General features: G+C 41.6%; 1 protein-coding gene across 4 annotated transcripts in view; it reads left to right on the forward strand.

Annotated features, from left to right (window-relative positions):
• The window catches only part of DNAJC13 (DnaJ heat shock protein family (Hsp40) member C13), a 172081-nt gene that overhangs the window by 27297 nt on the left and 117858 nt on the right, over positions 1 to 26926 (forward strand). For all 4 annotated transcript variants that reach the window (XR_012320069.1, XM_073678100.1, XM_073678097.1 and 1 more), the window contains exon 2: positions 15542 to 15622. Coding sequence is in view for 3 of the 4 variants with exons in the window: in XM_073678097.1 (XP_073534198.1) it covers positions 15542 to 15622 (81 nt within the window). In the remaining variant the exon portion in view is untranslated. The remainder of the gene's footprint in view (positions 1 to 15541; positions 15623 to 26926) is intronic.

Consider the following 26926-nt stretch of genomic DNA (forward strand, 5'->3'; position numbering starts at 1 on the left):
TTAGTTTTGTTACCTTAAGGCTAAGTTCACATGCAGAGGAAAAATTCTGCTGTGGGAATGGCCTGGAAGCCTGTGGCTAAATCATTGTCAGAACACCTATCATACGTGGTAGCATTTGTTATATGGGTGGTTGAAACCCTGTGGACCGTTTATACATTTTTATATATATTTTTTTATTTCAATTTTTTTTAAAGGGGTTGCCTAGGACCAACATATTGATGGCCTTATCCATAGCATAGATAATCAGTTTAAGATTGGGGGTCCCACACCCGGCCCCCCATTTGAATAGGAGATAAGGGACAATAGCAGTTAGTGGCCACTAAGCAATGTACGGAGCCAGGCAGTTGCAGCCCTATACATCTTTCCACCTTCAGAACAGGTAACAGAAATATCCTTAAAAGGGTCATAAAAATTAGATCATGGTGGTCTGACACCTGACACCCCCATCGATCTCATATTGATATAACTTTTCCTGTGCACATGATTATAAAAACCCAGGTGTTAGAATGTTCCATTCACACCGTACTCCGAGCAAACATGAGCTTCAGACACATTTATCTTTCCATACAGAGGCTATGCTTATTGTTACGCCTGGAAGATGGAGAGTTAGAAATACTTCATGAGATGTATTTGAAGATTATTGTACAATTTCTCTGTGGATTATTTGGGCACTTATACTTGCTATTTCTCCCAGAATGTTTGGGAAACTCAGAGGAGCCATCGGATCTCTCGGGTGACACAACGGTCATCTCTCCAGGTTCCTACGCTTGCCTCCTTTCCTCAGTACTCTGGCAGGTGTTTTCCTTATAGCAAGCTGCAAGAATGGCTACAGTTGAGTATCAGGACCCTTCACTGACCAGACCTTTCACCTCCCTGTATACAGACCTATATATACACCTATCTGTCTATACAAAGGCCTGGTTTGGAGTCAGGGAAAAAAAAAAAACGTCCAGAGGTTGTATTGTTCGGGAGGTTTGGTTTGGGCTTTGTATTAAAGGAAATCTGGATGGGGTCTCCATCTGTTTGAGATCTGTTTGTTAAGTGGGTCTATGTTTGTTTAGATGCCTGGTCTGGGGTCTGTTTTTGCTTAGTGGGATGTAGTTTGGGATCTGTATTGGTTTGGTTTTTCTGAAGGTGTCCTGTACTATTTGTGATTCAATGCCATTGGGGGTACGCTTTGCATGCCATTGACACTAAGTATGTGTCCATTTATGGCCAAGTGAGGAACAATTTTTTTTCTTCATTTTTATCTTGGGCCCTTAGCATAATTGGGAGAAGACGACTCACATGTAATTTAAAGAGGTCCTTTCACTAGTTTTGAAAACTGGCCACATCATGGAATAGTGGCTGCAGAACTGAATAAAATGTCGTTTTTATTTTGTTAATGTCTCTTCTCCTTTGTGGAGTTATTGGCTTGTAAAGATTAGGTTATAATTTATGCTAAGCCCAACTGGGTGTTACCAGAGGCTCTTTCTCTTGGGATGTCTACGTCTTCCCCTGCATGAGGTTGACCAGTCATAAGCAGGCCACGACATACTGCAAAAAAACGCCCCCACAATAGCTTAGAGCAGGTTTCTCTGTGTGAGACATGTAATAACAGAAAGTCTGCTCTGGTCTCTAGTCTCACTACAGAACTGTGTGTGATTCAAAGTGCACAGAGTATAACCGAGATGAATGTGGTTACAAACACATTTCAGGCTTCATTTCAGGGCAGTCAATGTGGGTGGAGAGAGCACAGCAGAACTGAGCTTTCTCATTTCAAATCACAGCTCTCCTCTCACAGTGCTATCAGCTCTACTATAATTCACACCCCCCACACCAGCTGCTATGAGATGAAAGCTGAAGGTGTTAAGTAATCACACTCCTCTCTGCTTGTCTCCCAGCACACACAGCTCTGCATTGGGACATGTGAGTTAGTCATTGCATGTCTCACACAGGAGAAACGTGTTCTAAGCTATTGTGGTGGTGTGCTCTTGTGTGCTCAGTGTGTTGCTGTCTGCTTATGGTTGGTTTACCTCAGTGCTTCCCAAACTCCAGTCCTCATGGCCCCCAACAGATCGTGTTTTCAGGATTTCCATAGTATTGCACAGGTGATGGAATTATTATCAAGTCCATGTTCCAGCGAGTGTGAATAGCAGTAAAGTAACCGCTATTCACAGGCGCCAGGTAGTAACCTCTACGCTCCTCATCGTCACTGGGTCTCGCAGATCACGTTTTTTTTATTTATTAGTGAAATATATGTACAGTAAACTATACACGCAAAGCACTAATTGTATATATCGCAGATATCTTTCTATCTGTCTTTGCACATCTAACACCTAAACATCTGTCATATCTATTCTGCATTCTATTTCGGTACGTGTCCGTCATACATGTGTGGGACGTATAGACGTCTGTGCTGCAGAAAAAAAATAGACATGTCCACGTGTGGGTCACACGGACATGTGCGCAGCCCCATCTATTATAATGGGTCTGTGTGTGTAAGGGTGAAGGAGCCCTAAAGGTAGTTTCTCTTAGACATGACTTGGTATCCCAATGGTGGAGAATCTCTGTTCTCCAATTTCATAAATTATAATGTATCCAATCTCTAATCTGTAATTTGTGACAAAGCGTGTGCACGATATTTCCAAAGTCTCATAGCTTTCTCCGATACTGTAAAAAGCAGCTTTTAATTTGCATTAAAAAATGCAGCAAAAAAAAAAAAAATATCCTGCAAAAACACAACTTGTGAACATTGGCTTACTTCAGCCAGCAGCTTGAGTATATTTCTGGCATACTTTGCGCCAGTTTGGCATAAATTATAATGTATTTGCTGGGTGGGCTTCACCATGCCCTGCATCAGTTCCGCCTGCTTTGACAGCTTAAAAACGCCAAAAGTCGCAAAATTTCTAGGTGTTTTATGGTAGAATTCTAGCTAAAAAACCCTGAATCGGGCCCTAGAAGTGGCTGGGACACCATGAACACTAAATATGGCTCTGTATTGGTGGTTTGCTTGTGCTTCCCATTATTAGAACAGTATATATTCCATTCACACTGTTTTATGCTTCTGTCATAGAAATACATTGAGTAGACATAGAAAATTGTAAGAATTTGTAAAAATATAAATGAATGACGTGGCAGCAATGTATACTATTTATTGCTACACTGCATTAGGAATAGCGTTAGAAGGTATTATAGTAATTGCCGTGAGCTCTGCTGCCAACACAACTATGGGCATTGTCCTAAGTTTCTCGGAGTAGAAAGCTAAAGTCCACAAAGCCGTTTCGATTTTTTTCTCGTTAGTGACAAAGGTAATTGTTGACCTTCAGCACCGGCGGGTTATACATCCCGACCTTTGTGTGTTAATGAATAATACTTTTTTTCAATGATCATGGTGACAACAATAGTACCAATATGGTAAGTGACACCTTGAACCTGGCACACGTGCGGCCGTGGACAGTCAGCACATTTTCTGTTGGCCTGTGCTTTTTCATGCATAACTGTGCAATTTGTGTGCTGGTTTATTAGAACGATAGAAGCGATAGAGATACATGAAGAAAATGAAAAATTGCCTGCACTTCGCTGCCTGATCTAGTTCTAGGACAGACGATCTAGTATACTTTGTGTTTTAGCGGATGCCGTCTTCTGCCCCCCCCCCCTTATATGTGGTGCATTAACCTTTTCATTGCCAGTTGTATGAAGTGCACTTGTATCACTACTGTGACATTCGGCAAAATGTTTTGATACTGCAGTAATATTATGTCCGTTCTGTTTAGTGCTATCTGAAATATGCATCTCACTTGTACTTTTAACCCCTTTGTGACGTGGAGCGTAATAGTACGCCCCACGTCAGATCCCCCTGTTTTGTGCGGGCTCCAGCGCTGAGCTTGCAACTTTCCGGGCACATGTCAGCTGATCTATACAGCTGACATGTGCCCGCAACAGCCGCTGGTGGAATTGTGATCCACCAGCGGCTATTAATTAGTTAAATGCCGCTGTCAATCTCTGACAGCGGCATTTAATGGTACAGCATAGTGAATGGGATCGCTAGAAATCCCATGTCCACTATACGTGCATCAGAAGCTTCAAATCACCTGCGGACACTGACATGCAGCGCGTCTTTCAGGACCACAGCATGTCAAATGCTCTTGCGGAGTCGCTAGTCTCCGCAACAGAAATTTGACCACTATAATGTATTGAATTCGGTAATTCGCATGGTTCAGTGAACACATGTGGATTTACCTGCGTTCAATAGAATGCAACGTTTTGGACGCAGCAAAAAAATATGCGTCCTAATCGTGGGCACAGGGCCTAAAATTAAAAAAAAAAAAAACGTGTGCTCCCGCGTCATTTATATAACCAGCAGAGGGAAAGCTGACCAGCTGGGGGCTGATATTAGTAGCCGGGGAAGGGGCCATTAGCCAACAATGTTCCCTGGCTATTAATATCAGCCCACAGCTATTTGTTTAGCCTTTACTGGCTGGCTAGGTTACAGAGGGACCCCAGAAAAAAATTTACGTGGGGTCCTCCTTTAAAATCTAACCAGCAAAGGCTAAACTAGGCAACTGTGGGCTGATATTAATAGCCAGGGAAGGGGCCATGGATACTAGCCCCCTCAGCAGTCCCAGAAATGGCGCATCCATAAGATGTGCCAAATCCGGCGCTTAGCCTCCGCTTTTTCCACTGCCCTGTAGCGATGATAATGGGGTTCATGTCAACCTTGTATTGGTGGCTGACGTGAAGCCCAGGTTAGTAATGGAGGGCGTCCCCTATAAGACGCCCCCATTACTAACTGCTTAGTAAAATGGTTGCCGCTTTCTCACTAAATACACGGCCAGAATAAAGTATTTTAATGCAATAAACATTTTAAAAAAAAATAATAATAATTTGTACGGGTCCACCAAGCCATCGATCTTCTGAAAAAAACGTAAAAAAACAAACAACCATATCCTTCACCTGTCCGCCGTCAACGACGCAGCCCACATACCACCAACGATTGTCCCACGGTGATCTGGGTCATTTGTACAGCAGTGACATTAGCAATCACATGTCACTGCTGTAGAAGACAGCAGTGTATACTGACAGGAGTGTAAAATCACTCCTGGCAGTATACATTGCTGTGCAGAAGGTCACTGGGGTTCATCAGCTGATCAGCCCCGGTCAGCTCTCACCACCATCACCCTGGGAACGTTCTTCAGAATGTTCCCTGGGTAAGGTCACGTGAGCGATCAGCTGATCACTCATGTGACCGCTGGAAGCAGATTGTACTGCGGAGAGCCAGCTCGCTCCCTGCAGTATACCGCCGGGACCGAGGACAGCGGGGGCCACTGGGCAGGTGAGTGTAAGGATTTTTTTTTTTTTTCACTGCCGGTGGTTCCCGGCTCTGCTTAAGAGAACTACTGCTCCCCTCAGCAGCCTCGCTCTCACTGTTCTCAGCGGGAGCGGTGGTCAGCTGAGGAGTTGTGGTCCTCCCCTCCCAATCCAGGTACCTCCCGCACCGTTTTTCCGGAGCGTTTCCCGCTCATTGGCTTTAATTGAAATGCAGCAAATCCGCAGGTATAAATGTTATACCTGCGGATTTGTTGCGTTTCAATTAAAGCCAATGGGCTGGAAATGCTCTGGAAACGCTGGGCATAATGGTCATGCTGCATTTTTTCCGCAATGCTAATCCTGAGCGGAAATTTCCGCATCTTGTGAACAGCACATCAGGATTAGCATTGCTATAGCTGGCAGACCTATTAACAAGCGTTTTTGCAGCGTTTCCGTGGTGGAGAAAACGCATTAAAAATGCTTTGTGTGCACATAGCCTTAGACTGTTTTTCTTATTTTTTTTTTCATGTTCTACACCATTTAATTTGTAATGCTAAGTTGTTAAATCGCGTTCAGTGATTTCCTCATAGGAATCGAGGGCAGCCACCCTGGATTGTATGGGGTAGAAGCCCAGACTTCTAATCTTTGTCTACCAATTTATTTTATTACTATCCTTTTTTGATTGACTATGTAAAAAAAAAAAAAAACCAGCAACTCTGACATGACAATTTCATTCAGAAAGAACAAAGATGTGCTAGAAAAACTAGATTTATCGCATTCACTGTCAGACAATCTATGATCTGGATCCAATTTCCTCTTGTTGGGTTTCATTACCATATCCGTTCTGCTGAGAAAGTGTCTCTTCTGGTAAACTTCTTGCTAAACGGCTCACATCCAGTATGGTGGAAGAAAAGTTAAAATGTTTTGTCGATGAAAATGAACCACCTTTAAGTTTACTGAGAAATGCATCACATATATGGAAAGACTCAATATTTACAGTGTTGACCCTTATTTTTCAAGACTTGCAATTCGTCCTGGCAGCCGAATATCAGCTTCTGGGCCAAATCCTGACAACACGTTCTTGTCTAATCCATGCTTGGAGTATATCACAATTTCTGTTTTTGTTCACCCTCTTTTTGAGGATTAAGCCCAGGTTCTCAATGGGATTGAAATCTGGGGAGTTTCCTGGCCATGTAACCAAATTTTAATGTTTTCTTCACCAAGCCACTTGCTTATCACTTTTGGTCTTGAACAATGCTTTTTCCAGCAAGATAATCACCAATTTGCTCTTGGATTGTTAGGAGAAATTGCTCTTGCAGGACGTTTAGATCCCATTCTTCATTCATGGCAGTGTTCTTATGCAAAACTGTGAGTGAGCAAACTCCATGGATGAAAAGTCCCCACACATGAATGGTCCCGGGATGCTTTACTGTTCACATGACATCATTCTCCCAGATGTCTCAAACCGTGTGAGGGGGCTTCATCAGAGAAAATAACTTTACCTCAGTCCTCTGCAATCCAATCTCTGTAGTGTCTACAGAATGTAGGTTTATCTTGGAATGAAGTAGCTTCTTTGCTGCCCTTTTTGAAACGAAGGCAACCTCCAAAAGACTTTGCCTCACTTCGCATACAATTTAGAGATGAGCAGTTCGCATTGTGCACCCATGGTCCAGGTCAGTACTCTGTGGCTGTGGACAGGAGCTGCATGAATTTCCTGACCTTCCAGTTTCCTCGGTGTGGCATATGATTGCTATGTTTTTGGACAATTCACAGCTGACATCAACCCCAAGCCCTATTACCCCGATTGCCAACGCACCAGGACAATTGGGAGGAGCCGGGCAAAGCGCCAGAATTGGCACATCTAACGTGATGCGCCACTTCTGGAGCGGCTGCAGGCTGGTATTTTTAGGCTGTTAAAGCCCCAATAACCATGGACCTTCCCAGCCTGATAATATCAGCTCTCAGCTGTCTGCTTTACTTTTGCTGGTTACAAAAAATGGAAGGGACCCCACTTTGTTTTTATCATTCATTCATTCATTCATTCATTCATTCATTCATTCAATCAATCAATCAATCAATCAATCAATCATAAAAAGCTGTCCAATAAGCTCCACAGGGTGCAATTTTATAATATAGTGGGGGGTTGTGCAATTATATGTATGTCTGTCGAGATCTACTATATATCACTATATCTATCTTTTATCTATCTCTATAGCATTTATTGCTGTCTAAAAACGCATGCAAAAAACGCATAAAAAATGTGGCAAAGCCTCTGTGTTTTTCCTGTCAAGAGATACAGAAATGGTGCAGAAATTTCTGCATTCAAATACTCAATGTGTGCACATAGCCTTACTCTCATTAACCTCAAGCTGTAGTGTTACGGTTACACTCCTCTAAAAAAAAAAAAAAGTGTACTCAAATTAGTGTAGGGTCACTCTTTATTTAGAACATAAGACTATAGGCTGGCAAGTCTATCATTTATCTCCTCCAATGCGTAACACTTTATCCATTAATTACTTATTTTTGTAATTTCTGTGCATGAAGTGATTCTACAGCATTACGTTTCTCTACCATGATATCTATGATCAGGTGTGTGCTTTTGCAGAAGGGTTTACCTTTTCTAGCTGCTTCTGTCTTGGCTCCCCTCACCCTTGTCTCACAGACAGCAGGTGCTCTTGAATCTTATAAGTGGATTTTCCATCTGGGAGATTACTGTGTCAGGATTAAGTCTTTCCAAGTGACATACTTTTCCATGGGTTTTATGGACGCATCTATTCACTTCTAGGAAAAAAATCATTGATTGTCCGAAGCATTACCTTTAGCTAGTTAATTTCTTTTACTATTGATACAAGTAATTCTGAAGTGAAAACTACTGTCATTCACAGAATAAGGGGCAATGGAGCTTGCTGGTCCTATTCACTAAAATTGGCCTGGTAGGTTCCAAAGGCTGATTGTCCATGCAGAAAATTAATTTTTAATAAATGATGTACCACCATGTGCCGTGATTTCAAACTTATCAATAATTGTGGAATGGAAAAGTGGAACAGCATGCATTGTCTACCAAATTAGTTTTATTGCTCCAATGCATCTAAAACTAAAAATGAAGCATATAGTCTTTGGAAAAACGTGTTTACAGCTCCTAGGCCGCCATATGCATCTCCATGGCAACAGCCCTGAGCAGTTTGAACTTGCAGTCATGGCGCCATCCATCTGTTGCTAATGTTCTAACATAAGGTGGTTAGGGGACAGAGGGAAGAAAGTATGGTCGCAGGATCAGACTTCAGATTTCTGCCCTATCTGTTACCATGAAAACCTATAGTTTTTACTTGTGGCTTCCTCCTGGAAATCTATGAATAAATTGACAACTGGATGCTCCCGCTGTCCAATCACTGTTGACCGCATGGCGACTGTCTATTGGCGAGAGTTGCGGTTGCATGGAGTTGTAAATTTACACGAACGTTTCCAAGAAGTAGTATGACGCCTTGCCAACTTCTAGGTAAAGATTCTCTAATGTTTCATTGGGCTATTACAAGGAAAGCTTTCTAAGTGGAATACATTTTTAATGTGGAATCAATTTTCAGATATTCTTCTGTTTTTGGAATCTGGGTTGTTGTCTGTGAAGGGAAGCTAAAAGCTCATCCTGGGAACGTCTTGCTAACATGGGTGCTGGACTTATTACAATAAAGGAAATCTTGCACACCGTTATGGTAAAATGCAGTCATATGGCCCAAATCCACTTTTATTCTTTTCCAGATTTTTTTTTTTTTAAATAATTTTCTGCAGTTCTGAAGTCATCGGTGTTCTGCTTGTGTCGTCTTATGTCTCCATGACTGATCTACAGTCCAGAACATTTATCATTTAGTGAATTCCTGTGTGAACTTATTAACTGAGGAACCGTAGACAGTATGGTTATTCTTTAGGAATGCCTGTGGTTAATGTGTATGCCTAGTGGGTTTGTTGGGGCGTATGGGCTGTCTGCTCTTAGTACAATGTCCTTTTTGTCTGAGTTATTATGGATAGAAATCGACCATATAGTTTCTAATTGATATTGTGAGGCTAAAATCTTATCTTCAGAAAATCGTTCATATTTCTGTGACTGAGAATCTCTGATTTTGTAGGAGAAAATTTGTGATCCATTTTGCTGTTGGCTTGCCACTAATTTTGCTTAGAAGTAATTTCCCCTATGATATTACCTTTAGGAGATATGGGCACTGCTTTAAGTTCTAATTTTTATGGTCTTTACTAAGTGGGCATGGCTTAGGAATCTGTGAGTCCATGGCTTTGGGCTGCTCGGCATTATTGCCGGTTAGCCATGCCCCTTTGGTGAAGAATATAAAATTAACACTGAATAAATAAAAGCCCATGACTCTAGAACCTTATGATTGATATAGAGAAAAAGAACAATTCTCAGGGGAGCAGTGGGAATAAAGTAAGAGCAAAACTGCCCACTTCTGATCTGGTGACAGGTACTTTTTTTTTTACAATGAAAGTCAATAGACACATGCAACTGTATAGGTTGTAGGCTAATCCTCCTGCCGATGTCTCTTCAAATCAGTCCAATCTTGGACCACAATGCACGGACTGGCTATGGGTCTCCCGATCGGAGCATGACAGCTTTATGTATTTCTATGAGACTGTTCGGGAGACCCATGGCCAGTCTGTGTGTTGCGGTCCAAGATTGGACCGATTTGCACGGACATCTGCATGAGCTGCAAGACTGCTGTGTTAGGTAAATCATTCCCATATGTACCCATTCAACTATTTGTCATTATGCTGTTTCAGTAATTTTAAGTTACTTCTGATGAAATATGACAAGATATGGTGTGAGCTTTGGTTTTGTCTTTTGAGTCCCCACAAGACTGATGATAAAGAAAAGTAATCAGTTTGTCAAGCTGCAAATAGAAATTGGACAGATGTAATTGGCAAACACATCGAGAACATCTTATCTAAAAAATGTGAAGAGCAGTGGTGTCATTAAATGTATGTGTGTACTAAATGTGTTCAGCGCTTGCGTGGTTAAAACATGGTCCGCACCGTATTACCAGGTAGTAGTCGAACCTGTATTACACCTAGGCCCAGTTCATCAGGGTTATCTATAAATATAAAATGTCCTGGGTGAGGGACTGCGCTCTATAACCCCCTCATGCCAGGAATCACTCGAATGGCAGGACTGTGATTTACAAAGACCTATTCCCCTCTCTTTTGACTCGCATATATTTGGATACCTGAGACTGATGTCACACTTTTCATAAAGTATGACTATACCTAGCTAAACAGTAGGTCCGGGGACCTCCAGGACGACGCATCGTCACCACAATACACGGCTGTGTTTCATTATCTGGTAATGCAGGAAGCATTCTCATTGGTTGTGGGCAGTATAGGATTGGCGCTTTTGCTGGGATTGCGCCACCTCCAGTTGAAGGTAGACTGCTAAAACATGCGTCGGGGTGGCCATCATCTCAGTAGGTGAGAACAATTATGGCTATGCATCTATTTCTACCTTTTGTGGTGAACATATTTCAATGTTATTACCGATTTGACTTCTGGGTAGTGTTTGTCACGTTTCCTCTTGAAGATATATTCACATCTTGCGTTTTTGATGCATTTTTTTCCCACAAAAAAACCCCACAATATTCTACTGTACTAGAACATTGAATGAAATGATTTATTTTTAGAGCACCATTGATTGCATAGTGCTTTACATGAGAAGGGAGTACTTAAAGGAGTTTTCCCATGAGCAAAAGTTCATTTTAGAAATTGTCTGTGTCTGACCATGGTCTCCTGGTCGGGGGAGGGGGGAGCAAAAGACAATAGACATTACAGCAGGGGATCACAGAGGATCCATTTTGTGAGGTAAAACATTTCACTGCCTATTTTTAAACAATATTTTACCTCACAAAATGAATCCTCTGTGATCCCCTGCTGTAATGTCTCTATTGTCTTTTGCTTCCCCGCCCCCCTGACCAGGAGCTATGGTATGTTCCGTACACGGTCAGACAGACACAGACCATTTCTAAAATAAACTTTAGGCTATGTGCCCACGATGCAGAAATGCTCTGGATTTTTCCTGAGCGTTTCTGCATCTCCCTGGCAGATAAAACGCATGAGGATTGTACATGCGGATTGTACATGCATTTTTCCTGCCAGGGACAAGCGGATGTGAAGCGTTCTTCACATGCATTTCTGCATGCGGGTTGTCAAGCACTTTCCAAACGATTTTAGCATCACTTGGAAAGTGCTTGTCAACTTGGTCACACTATATAAATCCATGCAAACAGCATGGATTTATATACTGTGACCATAAAGAATGGTAAAAAATAAAAAAAAACAAATCTATACTTGCCTTCCGATGGCCCCCAGAGTCTTTATTCGCTCCGTCCTGGCTGCCGGCAGCTCGCGGTACACTGAAGGACCTGCCGTCACATGACTAAATGACGTCAGCGCAGGTCCTTGAGTCCACCGCGATCTGCCGGCAAGCGAAGACAAGCACACCGGGGGCCATCAGAAGGCAAGTATAATACTTATTTTTTATTTTATTCTTTTTTTACAGGTTCTATGGTACCCGGGTCCGGAGGAGAGTCTCCTGTCCTCCACACCCGGGTACCATCCTCACATTGAAACGCTTGGATTCCGCATGTACATATCCAGTGATGTGGAATCCAAGCAATTCAATGAAAGTCAATGGCGGCGAAAACGTCGCGCTTCTGCAAAATAATTGTTAGTGCTGTGTTTTTTTCCGCAATGATAATCCGCAGCAGATATTTCCGCAGCATGTGTACAGCACATGCGGATTATCATTGGGGAACATGGCAGGCCTTCTATCATGCGTTTCTGCAGCGTTTTTGCCGCTGCGGAAAAGCTTAAAAAACGCATCTTGGGCACACAGCCTCAATGTCAATTCTTTCAGTGTTTTTTGCAGCGTTTTTCAGCCATTCAAATGAATGGGGAAAAACACATTCAAAAACTGCAAAAAATGTTTTTATTGCAAACACTCCAGTATTTGCAACAGATTTTTCTGCTGCAAATGCTGAATGTTCACTCATACCCTTATACCGTTTACAGTACCATACTTGTGGCGCTATTTACATCTAATTAACAGCCTGGCTATATTGCCATATATTTTATGGGCTCTTAGGCACTACATTGACCTATTGTTTTTTCATATTGTTATGTACTGTTACTATTGGTGTGTCTATTCCCCCCCACACACATGCATACATATTGGCCTGTTTTTTTTTACTTTCCTATATTCTATTCCATCTATTGAGCTCTCTTGTTTCCTTTTTGCTGTTTTTGATTCCATTTTGCAATGTGTGACCCACTGCCTGCTTCTCCTTGCCCTGATCAGATTGATCGACTGTCCTCTCTACCTGCGCACACATAAAGGGACCTTTCTGCCTAGTTTAGCACGGGGGAGAGGTTGTCAGGGATATACCTCCGCCTCTAGTTGGCTCATTCCCAGACCCATTATGAGTTATGTTTTTTTTCTGAAACAAATATACATATTTACAGGAAGCATAGTGGCTCAGTGGTTAGCACTGTAGCTTTGCTGCACTGGGGTCTTGGAGTGAAAACCCACCAAGGAGCTCATCTGCAAGGAGTTTGTATGTTCTCCCTGTATTTGCTTGCTTTTCCAACACTCCAAAGACACACTATAGGGAATTTAGATTGCAAACCAGATTGGGGACAAAGATGATGCCTGTAAAGTGCTGTGGAATTAATGGAAAAATATAAAAAGTAATGAAGTCGGTGTCTGATTCATGCTGCCCCCATGGTTCAGGCAGTATTACTCCTGGGAGAGGCTTCCTTTCAGTGGTCGCAATAATGCACACATATACGTCATACACGGTCATACACACACAGGAGGTTGTAATAATGCCTGTGACACTCTTTTACCATTGTGCACTGATCGTTAGGAGCAGTACAGTGCTTCCATCTGCTAGTGTATATCACAGCCAGTAATAACAATGCCTACAGGCCACCAATGGTCGGCAGTAAGTAAGGAACTTATTCCTTCAAAGACAACGGACCTGAATTTGCAGAGTGCAGGGAAGCCTCTGTAGCCTCCACATTGGCACAGCTATTCAGGTTGACAGCTTGTGGGAAGCGGCCTCTTGTCAATGTGCTACTGCTGGAGTTACTTTAGGCTCCCATACACATTACACTACAGTCGTCTGAACCCACTGACATCTGCAGGATTGGCTGACAGTCTAACATTTATAGGCCTCACCTAGGATCTGGCTTGTTTAATTTCATCAACCCATCTTTTTGTTCTGTGGGAGATGAGCCGCCACTGAAGGGGTCTGGAGGAAGACGGAGGAGTCCAGCAGCGGCTCTCCTAGAGAACACAGGAGCTCTAACTGAGCCAGACATTCCTGTGTATGGAGGAGTGAGGGAAGATGGCTGTTGGTCAAACAATCATTTGGCTGACAATTGTCTAATGTGTATGCAAGCCATTAGTGCTGGGCTGGTGAATAGTCAGTAGAAGAAATAAATGTTAAAGGAGTTGTCCAGTCCAAATCGATAAGTCTGCAGTCACTCTGCGTGACTGCAGACTTATGAATCCCCCCCCCAACACATGCACTCTGCGCTGCAGGGATTTGCCGGTTTCTGACCCAGGTTCAGCCTCGGTCCATAAAAGTGTATGGAAGCAAGGCTGCACCCACTGAGCAGGAATATGTATAACTCCTACATACCCTCTGGTCCCGGGTCAGAAACCAGCGAATCCCCGCAGCGCACAGTGTGTGTGCTGGGGGGATTCCCAAGTCTGCGCTCACACAGAGTGACTGCAGACTTATCGATTTGGACCAGACAACCCCTTTAATCCTGGCTGGTGGCTAGTTGAAATTGGATGTTGAAGCTGTTTATCCTGTGCCAATAACTTTCCTGAGGAAGTCACCTCATGTAGTGATACTCATGGGGTTCTCCTCATTCCCATATGATGCTGGTCCTATGATACAATTTACGTCGGTGACTCTGCACATGGCACTTTATTGCACAGTGTTACTGCTGAGCTCCTTTATATTCTCTGATACTGCATTATATGTGTATTATTGTCTGTACATAGCATTCAATCATGGAGAGAGATGCAAAGTGACATCACTTTAGGGGTAGTGTCTATTCATACTTATTTCAGATATTTATATTTACATGGCTCTATTGGTTATCATGCTGGCTATATCCCAGTGCCAGTATTTGGCCAAGTAAACCGATACTGGTGCAGTAAGCTCATTTTAAAATGTTATTTGTCTTGTAACACATTGTGTTTGTTACATAATAAAAATTGAAATTGTTTCAATTTAGGAAGTCAACCAATCTTTTGTACATGTCTTTCCTCTTCTTTTTTTTATGCATGGAGGCATTGTTATAAGATATAGTAAGGCTGTGTGCCCACGTAGCATTTTTCAAGCGTATATGCTGCGGAATTTCCGCAGCGTAAACGCTTGAAAAACGCATGTATATCCGCACCCCATGGTCCCCAATGGGATTCCGCAAGTTCTATGCACATGCTGCGGATTTTTCCGCAGCGTTTATGCCGCGTTCAAAAATCCGCAGCATGTCATTTAATTTTGCGTTTCCGCAAGCGGAATTGCCTTTGTCCAATGCATAAAAAACGCAAGGCAATTCCGCATGTGGAAAACGCGTGATAAATGCGCGATAAACGCGTGCGGAATTCCGCATGCGTTTTTCCGGGAGAGGACTTGCATTTATGCAGCAGAAATTTTCTGCTTCATAAATGCAACGTGGGCACATAGCCTAAGGGTTCCTTGAATTATTAGCAAGGTTTTATGTATGCCACTGTATTACAAAATTAAGTTACTGCAAATATTATACTCCTCAACTAAAAATGCTAAAAGGAGTTTTTATGCTATGGTAAAATATGTGGTGCGACCATTGCTTTCCTTAATGTCAAAATAATGAAATTGGTTGAAATATGGCTTCAGCATCCCCGCTGATCAGCTAATTAAGGATGACAAAATCGTCATTCTTTGCCAGGCATAGCTCTATATACTTTGCAGTAGTTGTGTCTGGCACTGTAGCTATTTACCATTCACTGGAATAGGACTACTGAGATACAGCACCAGGCACAGCGAGTACAAATGTATGGAGTTATGAATGGTAAGCAAATGAAGAGGCGACAGCGCTCCTTATAAGTAACATGCTTTTATTTTATACTAGATTTATTTCCTTTTGTGACTTTTTCATTGGTAAACTGAAATTATTTACGTGTATATTTCTTTATTTCTTTTAGGCCTCCATGCAAAATGAATATAATTCGAGAGAACAAGGATCTAGCCTGTTTCTATACAACAAAACATTCCTGGAGGGGGAAGTAAGTTTATTTTCTTCGAATTTTGAAAAATTCGGTGGCCTAATTGGTAACAATTCTTTAATTTGTCATCTAAACCTGAAGCAGTAATGTTAACAGACCATGGTCACAGCCCTTCTTTGAAGGCTCTTCTCTCTACCTCACTCCTTTATGTTGCGGTCATGTATTTGACAGCACATCGATCAGCACTAGCCTTCTCTTAAAGGGAATCTGTCCGTTGATTCATGCTGCCCAACCCATAGACAGTAGGAGTCAAAGCCATCTAGCGTTTCAGGGAAATATATTTTAAAGATCTGGTCCAGATGATTTGACAGGTCTGCTCTGACAGGTGGCTTTTCAGAGACAAAATATACCTGGCTGTGCTGCAGCAAACCGTGCGCATCATGAATAAGCTGACAGGTTCCCTTTAATGGCTATTTCTACTATGCAAGGAGATGCATTCATGTTTGAGAATTTTGAAAAATAAACAACATGGTGGCTCAGTGGTTAGCACTGTGGCCCTGCTGCACTAGGGTCCTTATGAAATCGAACAACATCTGCATGAAGTTTGTATGGGTTTTCCTCTGGTTCTCCAGTTTTCTATTACACTCCAAATGCATTTTAATAGACTTCTTTAGAAATGTTTGTGTGCAATAGGACAAAAATACATTGTGAGCCCCAATGAGCATAGCCTCTTACATGAGTAATGGCCGTTGCTGTACAGCACAGTGGAATATGTTGCTGCTATTTAAGTAAAGGAAAATGTAGATCACCTGTTTGACAATGTGAATGGTAAGGTTCAGTTGTCTATTTATGAATTTCAAGGAGGAATAACAGAGGAACTGCAGAGCACAGTTTTTAGAAAAGTTGCTCAAGAAGTACTTACTAAAACAGATGTGTCAGGAGAGGTTACTGGAAAATTAAATACATGTTAAAACTATACAGATGGACTACAAGAGTTTAAGTCTATGTTCACACATTGCGTTTTTGATGCATTTTTTTCTGCAGGCAAATCCTGCTCTCTTGGCAGTAAAGAAGCTGCTTACAAAAAGCAGGTTTTGCTGCGTTTTTCAGGGTGCCAAAGTTCAGCTTTGCTTCTACCACAGAAGCATGAACACAGGTCACCAATGCAAGACATATGTGAAACCATAAAACCATTTTTGTGAAAAAAGGGCAATTTTGTTCTAATTATTTAGTGGAAAAATGTATGTCTGAAAAAATAGTGACTATTCTGAACAAAATAGTTCATGAAAAAATGCACAATTACAAATGTAAGGGCGGGGGCCTGATGAATTGGTCTAGAATCCTTTAACTAAGACATTGGCAGTGCATAGAGTTTGTAGGACTCTGTTTACTTTCACACTTTGGTCAGCCCTTGATTTGATCAGGTATTGTTCAATTTCACACCTTGGTTAGCCAATGTTTACGTTGCACATATCACTAATTTAATTATACTGTACTAATCCTACTGTATTTTTCGGACTATAGGACCCACTGGGCCATAAGACACATTTAGGTTTTAGAGGAAGAAAATAGAAAAAAAAAAAAAGCAAAAAATGTGGTCGTGGTGCACTGGTATTGGGGGACTCTGCTGATGACACTGTTGAAGGGCTAATGTCCCCCAATTCTATACTAATATCCCCCATCCTGATATATATGCCCCCACCCATCCTGTTATATATAATCCCCATCCAGGTATACATGGGCCCCCCATCCAGGTATGCCTGGCCCCCTCGTTGCCTGTCCTGGTATGCCTGGCCCCCTCGTCGCCAGTCCTGGTATGCCTGGCCCCCCAACGCGCTGCACACACACAATAAACGATTCCACTCGCCTTTCTTTCCTCTGCTCTGCATCCTGTTCTGCTGCCAGCAGCTGATCTTAACATGTAAGCAGTGCATGTCAGCACTGCCATGTGCCCTCACACATTGAGGTTAGCTGCCGGAATATTCACTGTTCTTTCCGCCAGGTCTATTGGCCTGGAGAGCAGTGAATATTCATTTTCCTTAATAGTGGGCACGGTGTTAGCTGCAACTTCCGGCTCCTGCAGCAGCTCGGCGATCACGTGTGGGCACACATGATTGCCCAGCAGCTGCAGGAGTCGGCGGCTGCGACTAGCATCGTGCCCACTATTAAGGAAAATGAATATTCACTGCTCTCCACTCCCATGTGCAGTGAATATTCATTTTCCTTAACAGCGGGCACATTGTTAGCTGCTGCAGCCGGCTACTGCCTCTGTGACCCGTTCCTCCACTCCCAACCCCCCCCCTCTTTCCTCCAAAATTTTGAAGGAAAAAAAATGCGTCTTATAGTCCGAAAAATATGATAATTAAATTGTACTAATCCTAAACTGCCATTCTCAGGATATGACACCAAGACATTATGGTTTCAACTTGGAAAAGTCACAAAAATAAATGGGTTTCACATCCTGCTGTACCTGCTTTGCTTTCACCAAAAAAAAAACGCAGCAGAACCTAGTACCAGCGTTTTTTTTGCTGTTTTTTTTTGCTCTTATGCAAACTGACAGAAAATATATCCTATATGTAAAGGGCTTATCCAGGTTTGAGAGCAACCTGAAGCAACAAGCTTCAACAAGAAACAAGACTTCTGAATCACGACAGCGTACAATTCACCAGTATTCCCGGTGTGAGCGAGCGGTCAAATGAGATGTGCTGGCTAATCTCATCTCTTCTATAGATGTGAATTGAGACACGCTGAACTCGTGTAGTTGGCACATGAACACATGTATGCACATCACATACCGGCAGTCATGTGAGTGCTCGCTCCGGCAATACTGGGGCATCGCTCGCTGTCACGATTCAGAAGGCTGTAGTCACACACAGTGATTGCAGTCTTTACTCTTAAACCTGGACAACCCCTTGAAGGGAGAACCAGTTTGGGGCCTGCAACATTCTTTAGATATAGTGAAGAAATGGGGAAGCGCAATGTGGAAACAAAAGCCGAGAACAATTTCTTTCTCTTCAGCGTTGACTAACATTTCTTTGAATATTACACAACAGGGAAGAGAGAGATTACGTTCTTCCCCAATATAGCAGCGTTACTTGTTGATTTTATTGTAATGTTTCTTTACTAGGAAACGACTGCAAATAAGGCAAATATTGTTTCGGTGTAAAAATGGGGTAGAAAAGAAGCTGGTCACATCAAGTGTTTCTCCTGAAGAGTCTGTCCATATTTCATATATCCACAATGACGGCACAAACCAGATCAAAAAATTTAAATTATTAGGAAAGGGTTAATAATCTAGATCAAAATTAAGTGATCGCTTTGCGCTTACTTCCCACTTTGCTTTGCGATATGACATTTATTAAAGGGAATCGGTCAGCAGGGTTCCACATCCCAAACTATTTATATAGTACACATAAAAAGTCTACACACCCCTGTTATAATGCCAGGTTTTTGTCATGTAGAAGAATCATTTCATAACTTTTTGTTCCTTTAATGTCACTCATAATCTGTACAAATCCATTGAGAAGAAAAATTGAAATGTAAAAATAAAGAACTATAATAATGTGGCAGCATAAATATGCACACCTTTATACTAATACTTTGTTGATGCTCCTTTTGAATTTATGACAGTATTGAGCTTTTTGGGGTAGGAGTCTTATCAGCATGGCACATCTAGAATTGCCAGTTTTTGCCCATTCTTCTTGAAGTAGCGCTGCAAATCTGTCAGATTGCATCTCCTGTGTACAGCGCTATTTTCAGGTCACTCACAGTTTCTCAATTGGATACTGGTCTGGGCTCTGGCTTCTGGTGAACACATTCTTTTGTTGATTTTGGAGGTATGCTTAGGGTCATTGTTGTGCTGAAAGATAAAATTTATCTTCAGCTTTTTAGCAGAAGCCTGAGGGTTTTGTTGCAGAAGTGACTTTTATTTGGAACTGTTTAAAAATTCCCTTCATGTTGGCAAATGTTCCAGCTGCTGAAAAACAGTCCCAAAGCATAATGCTTCCTCCACCATGCTTCACTGTGGGTATCGTGTTCTTTTGTTGATGTGCAGTGTGAACTTTGCTTCAAACTTACCTTTTTGAATTATGACCAAAAAGTTCAACACCTGACTCACCAGACCAAAACTCATTTTCCCACATGCTTTTGGCAGACTTGATGGTAGGCAATTGTCACATGTAGTACACAACCAATACTTGCCAGAAATTCCTGCAGCTCCTTTAATGTTGCTGTTGGCCTCTCATGTTCTGGTACTTTCATCAATTTTTGATGGACTCCCAGTTCTAGGTAACGTCACTGTTGTGCCAAATTTAAGCTACTTCTTGATGACAATCTTCAGTGTTCCATGGCATGTCTAATACCTTGGAAATGTTTTTGTACCCTTCGCCTGACCGATAGCTTTCAACAATGTCATCCCTTTGCTGTATTGTAAGATGTTTACCGACCATGTGAAATATAAAATGCAACTGCAACTAAGAACATGTCAGGAAAATCCTACTACAACATCTAAACTATCACTTTAAATTATGTCATATGTGTACTGAATACTATTTAACAGGAGTTTAAATGTGATTGGCTAATTCTGAACTCAACCGCATCCCCAATTTAGGCAACCACATTATTTTAGTTTTGTTATTTTCATTTTCTCCCTCAAAATGATTTCAGTTTTTCTTAATGGATTTCTGCAGATCATGGGTGGCATTGAAGACGGTATGATTTTTTTTTTTACATGACAAAAATCTAGTATTTCAACAGGAGTGTGTAGACCTTTTATATCCACTGTATGCTCATGTAGCTCTTTCAAAGACAAGTCCAGCAATCCTTTTAAATGGCCAGTCCATTACTGAGAAATCAACACTTTATTTGATATGTAAATGAGGCTGAAAGGCTATGGTAGATCTGAAGTCTCTGTGACTCAAGCAGCAGCAGAAGGAGGCAGTGCTGGTCAAGTAATCGAGCTAGACCATTGGCTCTGTTGCCTGAAGTCACACAGCATAAAAGCTGTTGGTCAAGCAGGAGGAGCCAGCGCTGAGCAGAGCATAGAGCTGGAGTGACAGACTTCAGATCTACCATAGCTCTTGAGCCTTATTTGTAGATCAATTCAAACACTGACCTCTCAGTAAAATAAAAATGGACTGTCCACGTAAAGGTATTGCTGGACTTTCCTTTGAAACAGCTACATGCCCATATAAAACATTGGGGGGAGGATGGGTGCAATCCTGTTGACAGATTCCCTTTAAGGAAGCACTGAACTAAGAAATTAATGATGGAAGTAACCTAAAGGTACAGCTGTGCCTAATGTTTGCTAGTCTGCAGTATTTTATGCATCGTTCTAAAAGGTTGTCTTCTAGGACTCCTGCACAGAACGGTGGGGTTAAGCTGCCAATCTGTTACATCATTGGCTGATGGCCAGGTAAATTCCTGCCAAGGGGGAGGTCTTGGCAAACCTTCGACCCACTGCAAACAGCCCTGAGGTGGGGAGGCTTATGCTGCAACCATTTGTGCAACTATAAAGCAAAACCAAGAACAGTGAGGAGGAGGGACATGGCTGAGTTTCTGTGACACATTTTATGTATATACAGTACTGGGCAAAAGTTTTACGCAGGTTTGGAAAAAATGATGCAAAGTAAGAATGCTTTAAAAAAATAGAATTGTTGATAATTTTTAAGCAAGTAAAATGTCAAGTGAGTGAACAAAAAGAAAAATGTAAATCAAACCAATATTTGGTGTGACCCGCCTTTGTCTTCAAAACCGAATCAATTCTTTTAGGTATAAAGCACTAAGCAGAGATCTAATATGGATGGAAGCTTGCCGAAATCCTTCTGTCTCTTAATGTAATCCCACACAGATTTGATGATGTTGGGACTAGTACTGTGTGGGGCTTATATCCAGGACCCCTTGTTCTTTACTACTATACAGATAGTTCTTAATGACATTGGCTGTATGTTTGGGATTGTTGTCCTGCTGTAGAATAAATTTGGAGCTAATCAGATGCCTCCCTGATGGTATAAAGTAGTACATGTAGGCAGCCTGTGATCTGTTAATGTAGGGGACACCCACACTGTCATGATGACTTGGGGTCTTCCTCGATAAACTTGGCACCCATCCAAATTTTAGATTTTGGGCTAACTCTTTTAAAAAATAGTTTTATTCCATAATCAAGAACAGTTAGATCTATATCTGTTATTTTTAAGAGTAACCGTTGGTTTTTTAATTTTTTTTTCATGAATCAATATTACACGTGAAAATAAGGAACTTGTGTGATATATCTTATTTGAGAAATCTACGTCGTTCTTCAGAACTGATCATTCAGTTTCAAAATTCTCAATTCACAGGTAAAATCTGTGTTCAGTGAAAGCTGATTTTCCTATTAATGAGATGGGAGATAACAATTGGTGCTCATAAAGTTCTATGGAGAACTGTAACTGTTGCTTCAGGAGAACTAGCACAGAATTTATTTATCTGCCTCTTGCTCCTCCCCTCTTCATAGACTTTTAAAGGGAACATGTCTGCATTATTTTTAAACCATTTATATGATGGTGTTGCATTTAAAGATGTCAGTCGATAAAATTATGACTCTTAGGCTATGTGCCCACGATGCAGAAATGCTCTGGATTTTTCCTGAGCGTTTCTGCATCTCCCTGGCAGAAAAAAACGCATGTGGATCGTGCATGCGGATTGTACATGCGTTTTTCCTGCCAGGGACATGCGGATGTGAAGCGTTCTTCACTTGCATTTCCTCATGCGGGTTGTCAAGCGCTTTCCAAACTATTTTAGCATCACTTGGAAAGTGCTTGTCAACTTGGTCACACTATATAAATCCATGCAAACAGCATGGATTTATATACTGTGACCTTTAAAGAATGGTTAAAAATAAATAAATAAATCTGTACTTACCTTCCGATGGCCCCTGCAGTCTTGCTTCGCTCAGTTCTCCCTTGTCGGCAGCTCGCGGTACACTGCACTGAAGGACCTGCCGTCACATGACTAAATGACGTCAGCGCAGGTCCTTCAGTCCACCACGATCTGCCGGCAAGGGAAGACAAGCGCACCGCGGGCCATCAGAAGGTAAATATAATTATTTTTTATTTTATTCTTTTTTTCACAGGTTCTATGGTACCCGGGTCCGGAGGAGAGTCTCCTCTCCTCCAGACCCGGGTACCATCCGCACATTGAAATGCAGTGATGCGTAATCCATGCGTTTCAATGTAAGTCAATGGCGGCGAAAACGCAGCACTTCCGCAAAATATTTGGTAGTGCTCCTTTTTTTTCCCGCAATGATAATCCGCAGCGGAAACTTCCGCAGCATGTGCACAGCACATGCGAATTATCATTGGGGAGCATGGCAGGCCTTCTATCATGCGTTTTTTAAGTGTTTCTGCAGCGTTTTTGCCGCTGCGGAAATGCTTAAAAAACGCATTGTGGGCACACAGCCTAAAGTGCGTCTCTAGCCGTGAGAAATCACATTTTGAAGTACAGCCTGTGGGTGCATCTGGGCATGATAATACACTTACAGCTTCTCGGTGTCTGCTATACTCTCCTCAGAGGAGGGTGCTGCTAGTTAGGGAGTACAGTGGAGACTGAAGCTGTAATCACATTGTCACACCCTATAGCTCTTCCAGACTGACCTTCAAAACACAAGTTCTTGCTGCTAGAGCAGCACTTTGGGGCCATTAAAGGGAATCTGTCAGCAGGTTTTTGCTATGTAATCTGAAGACAGCATGAGGTAGGTGTTAAAACACAGATTTCAGCAATGCCTCTCTTACCAAGCTTTGTTTACTTGCTGTGATTGTTTTAGCACCAGGAGCTTATCATTGCTGGGCACAGCAACACACGCCTCCTGGTCCCACTCCGCCCCTTCTGTGATAAGCCGCTCAAGGTCTGTAGACATGGTACATACAGAGTCTGCTATGGGCTGGATTAGCTTTCTCAGCTCTGCTTCATGTGAAATCTAAAAACTCTGTGTCACAACTGCTTCACCCAGTAATCTAAGTGATACATCGTTGGAATCAGGGTTTCTTTGCCTACATCATGCTGCTCTCAGGTGAGGTAGATAAAACCTTCTGACAAATTCCCTTTATGGAACCTACTGGCTTATCCTTTAAGGGCCACACAGTAATATAAATGGTTGGGGGGAGGGTAAAAGTTGCTGACAGATTCCCTTAAAAGCTCCAACTGTCATCTCCTATCTCAGTAATGGGAAAATCTGTATTCACTAAACAGATTGTACCCCAGAATTGACAGTGATATATCAGTCCATGAGGAGAAAGAAACAGAGTTCTTTGCTAAGATATATTAGAAAGTTTCTAATTTTTATGTGTACCATTGATTTATAGAAAAAAAAGAAAAAATGTAAACTACGCTTGCACTTTAAGTGGTCTATTTTGTTGGCTTATCATTGTACATTAACAATTTGTTTTGCCATTTCCTATTAGTGTAACTTCTCAGTGATCCTGTGTCATGTTTGCGCTGTGTTGTCTGTTGTTTAAATCCCTCATCCGCTTTACTTTGCTGCAGGAGATAAGTCTGGAATCAAACTTTTTCCTGTTGTCTAACGTGATGTTACAGCAATACACTGTCAGCTTTTCTCTTATTCAAGCTTATTTTTACAGAAACAATGACCTTAATCACACACCAAGGAACAGACTCCTCATGTGTTTATTTAAAGCGCACCTGTCAGCAGGATTGTGCGCAGTAAACCACATACACTGTCAGGTTGGCGCCATTCCACTGATTAATATTATACCTTTGTTGATGAAATCCGTCCTGTGGTTCTTATGTAATCTTTACTTTCAGTTTGGAGATAATGATATGCTCGTACTTTGGGGCAGCCTTTAGGGGGAGCTTTATGTTCTGCTTTGCTTATGTATTCCATTGTATGGCTTCTGACAGGTCACTGTGCCTTCAGTGACCTGCCTACTGTCTTAAATACTGCCTGTGTAATTGTGGTAAAAATCAAGAAATTTGCCGGCAGCAAAATGGCCTCCGCATGCGCAATAGCGTCTCTGGGTTGCCAAGAGATGCTACTGCACAAGCGTGGCCGGCGGCGCCATATTGCTGCAGGCAAATTTCTTTTTCCTCCAGCAAAATGGCGACACTTGCGCAGTAACATCTATCGTCAAGCAACAGTCACATACTATTTTTGGAAAATCTGTGCTCCAGGAGGCAAATAGCATTCCGATCCTCCCGAGTCTCGCCGTGTGGCTAAGCAGTACTGTGCAGCCACACATGGGGTATTTCTACATTTAGCAGAAATTGTGTGAAAAATTCTGGTGCCATTTTACCCATTTCCCAGTGTGCAAATGTAAAATCTGGGACTAAAACGAAATTTTAGTGGTAAAAATGTAATTATTTTTTCTTCACTTACCAATGGTATAAAATTCTCTGACCATCTGTGGTGTCAATATGATCACTGCACCCCTAGATGAATTCATTGAGAGGTGCAGTTTGTAAAATGGAGTCTCTTATGGGGAGTCTGCTGTTCTGGCACCTCAGGGGCTCTGCCAATGTGACATGGCACCCTCAAGCTAGTCCAGCAAAATCTGAACTCCAATATGGTGCTTCTTCCCTTCTGAGCTTTGCACTGTGCCTCAAAAGTAGTTTTTGACCACATATGGGGTATCTGCGTACACAGGAAAAATTGCACAACAAATTTTGGGGTCCATTTTCTCCTGCTATCCTTGTGAAAATGAAAAAAATTGCGACTAAAACAACAATTTTGCGGGAAAAGTATATATTTTTTCATTTTTGCCGATCCGCTCACCACAGATCTAAATAAACTCCTTGAGGGGTCTAGTTTCCAGAATAGTGTCACTTGTGGGGTGTTTCCACTGTTTAGGCACATCAGGGGCTCCCCAAATGCGACATGGCGTCCGCTAATGATTCCAGCCAATTTTACATTCTAAAAGTCAAATGGTGCTCCTTCCCTTTCGAGCTGTGTGTCCAAATAGTGGTTTTCCTCCCACATATGGGGTATCCGCGTTCTCAGGAAAAATTGCACAACAAATTTTGGGTTCTATTTTCTCCTGTTACCCTTGTAAAAATTGAAAAATTTGGGTCTAAAGTAAAATTCTTGTTAAAAAAAAAAAAAAAAGTTAATTTTTTACTTCTACATTCCATTAATTCCTACGAAGCACCTGAATAGTTAATAAACTTCTTGAATGTGGTTTTGAGCACCTTGAGGGGTGCAGTTTTTACAATGGTGTCACTTTTGGGTATTTTCTGTCATATAGACCCCTCAAAGTCACTTCAAATGTGTTGTGGTCTCTAAAAAAAAAAAAAAAAAAAAAATTTTTGTAAATTTTGTTGGAAAAATGAGAAATCGCTGGTCAACTTTTAACCCTTAACTTCCCAACAAAAAAATTGTTTCAAATATTGTGCTGATGTAAAGTAGACATGTGAGAAATCTTATTTATGAACTATTTTGTGTGACATATCTGTCTGATTTAAGGACATAAAATTTAAAAGTTTGAAAATTGCTAAATTTTTGCCAATTTCCATTTTTCTTCACAAATAAACGCCAGTCATATTAAATAAATTTTACCATTATCATGAAGTACAATATGTCACGAATAAACAATGTCAGAATCAGGGGGATCCGTTGACACGTTCCAGAGTTATTACCTCATAAAGTGACAGTGGTCAGAATTGTAAAATTTGTCCCGGTCATGGGGGTGAAGGGGTTAACTGCAAGCAATTGAGCTGTCCCAATTCATTTGAGTCATAGGATGAGTACATTTGTATCTTTTTGTTTTTAATTTTTTTTCCTGTGAAAAAAGACTTGGTGAAACCTCACCCTCAATGTCATTGCTGTCAGCTAGCTCCTGAGTTCACTACTCTGTACTGAAGCAAATAATTAGTGGGATGGGAACTTTGTCTTTCTCGTCTCTCCCTATGTTTCCTTGACGACTATTCAAACTATATCATATCTACAATACAGGAGTGTTTTAAGGAAAAAAAAGTACCTGGCTGCAATTGTTCAGCCCGACTTTCATTTATGGTGTCCAAAGTTTGGGCAGCATGTATCGGCTTCCCTTTACAGCGCACCTGTCAGCAGGATTGTGCTCAGTAAACTACATACACTGCCACGTGGGCGACTTTACACTGATTAAAATGATACCTTGGTTGATGAAATCCGCCCTGTGACCACATGAAGAACTAGCATGGTTGATTTTGGAAATAAGTTGCAGGCTATAATTTAAACCAGTTTCTGGTGTGAATTTTAATAATTCTGTTGGGCTAGCTACCCGCCTGCCTAAATCTGCCTGCTTTTCATAATACTTTTTCAAATGTGGGAAGAAAGTGAGAAGGTCACAGATTTTAGCACATATGACGTGCACCGCAATTTATGACTTGTGTACACCA

This window comes from Phyllobates terribilis, unplaced genomic scaffold (genome assembly GCF_046119375.1).
Source record: "Phyllobates terribilis strain yellow unplaced genomic scaffold, ASM4611937v1 Scaffold_4__5_contigs__length_816908805, whole genome shotgun sequence".
Lineage (NCBI taxonomy): Eukaryota > Metazoa > Chordata > Amphibia > Anura > Dendrobatidae > Phyllobates > Phyllobates terribilis.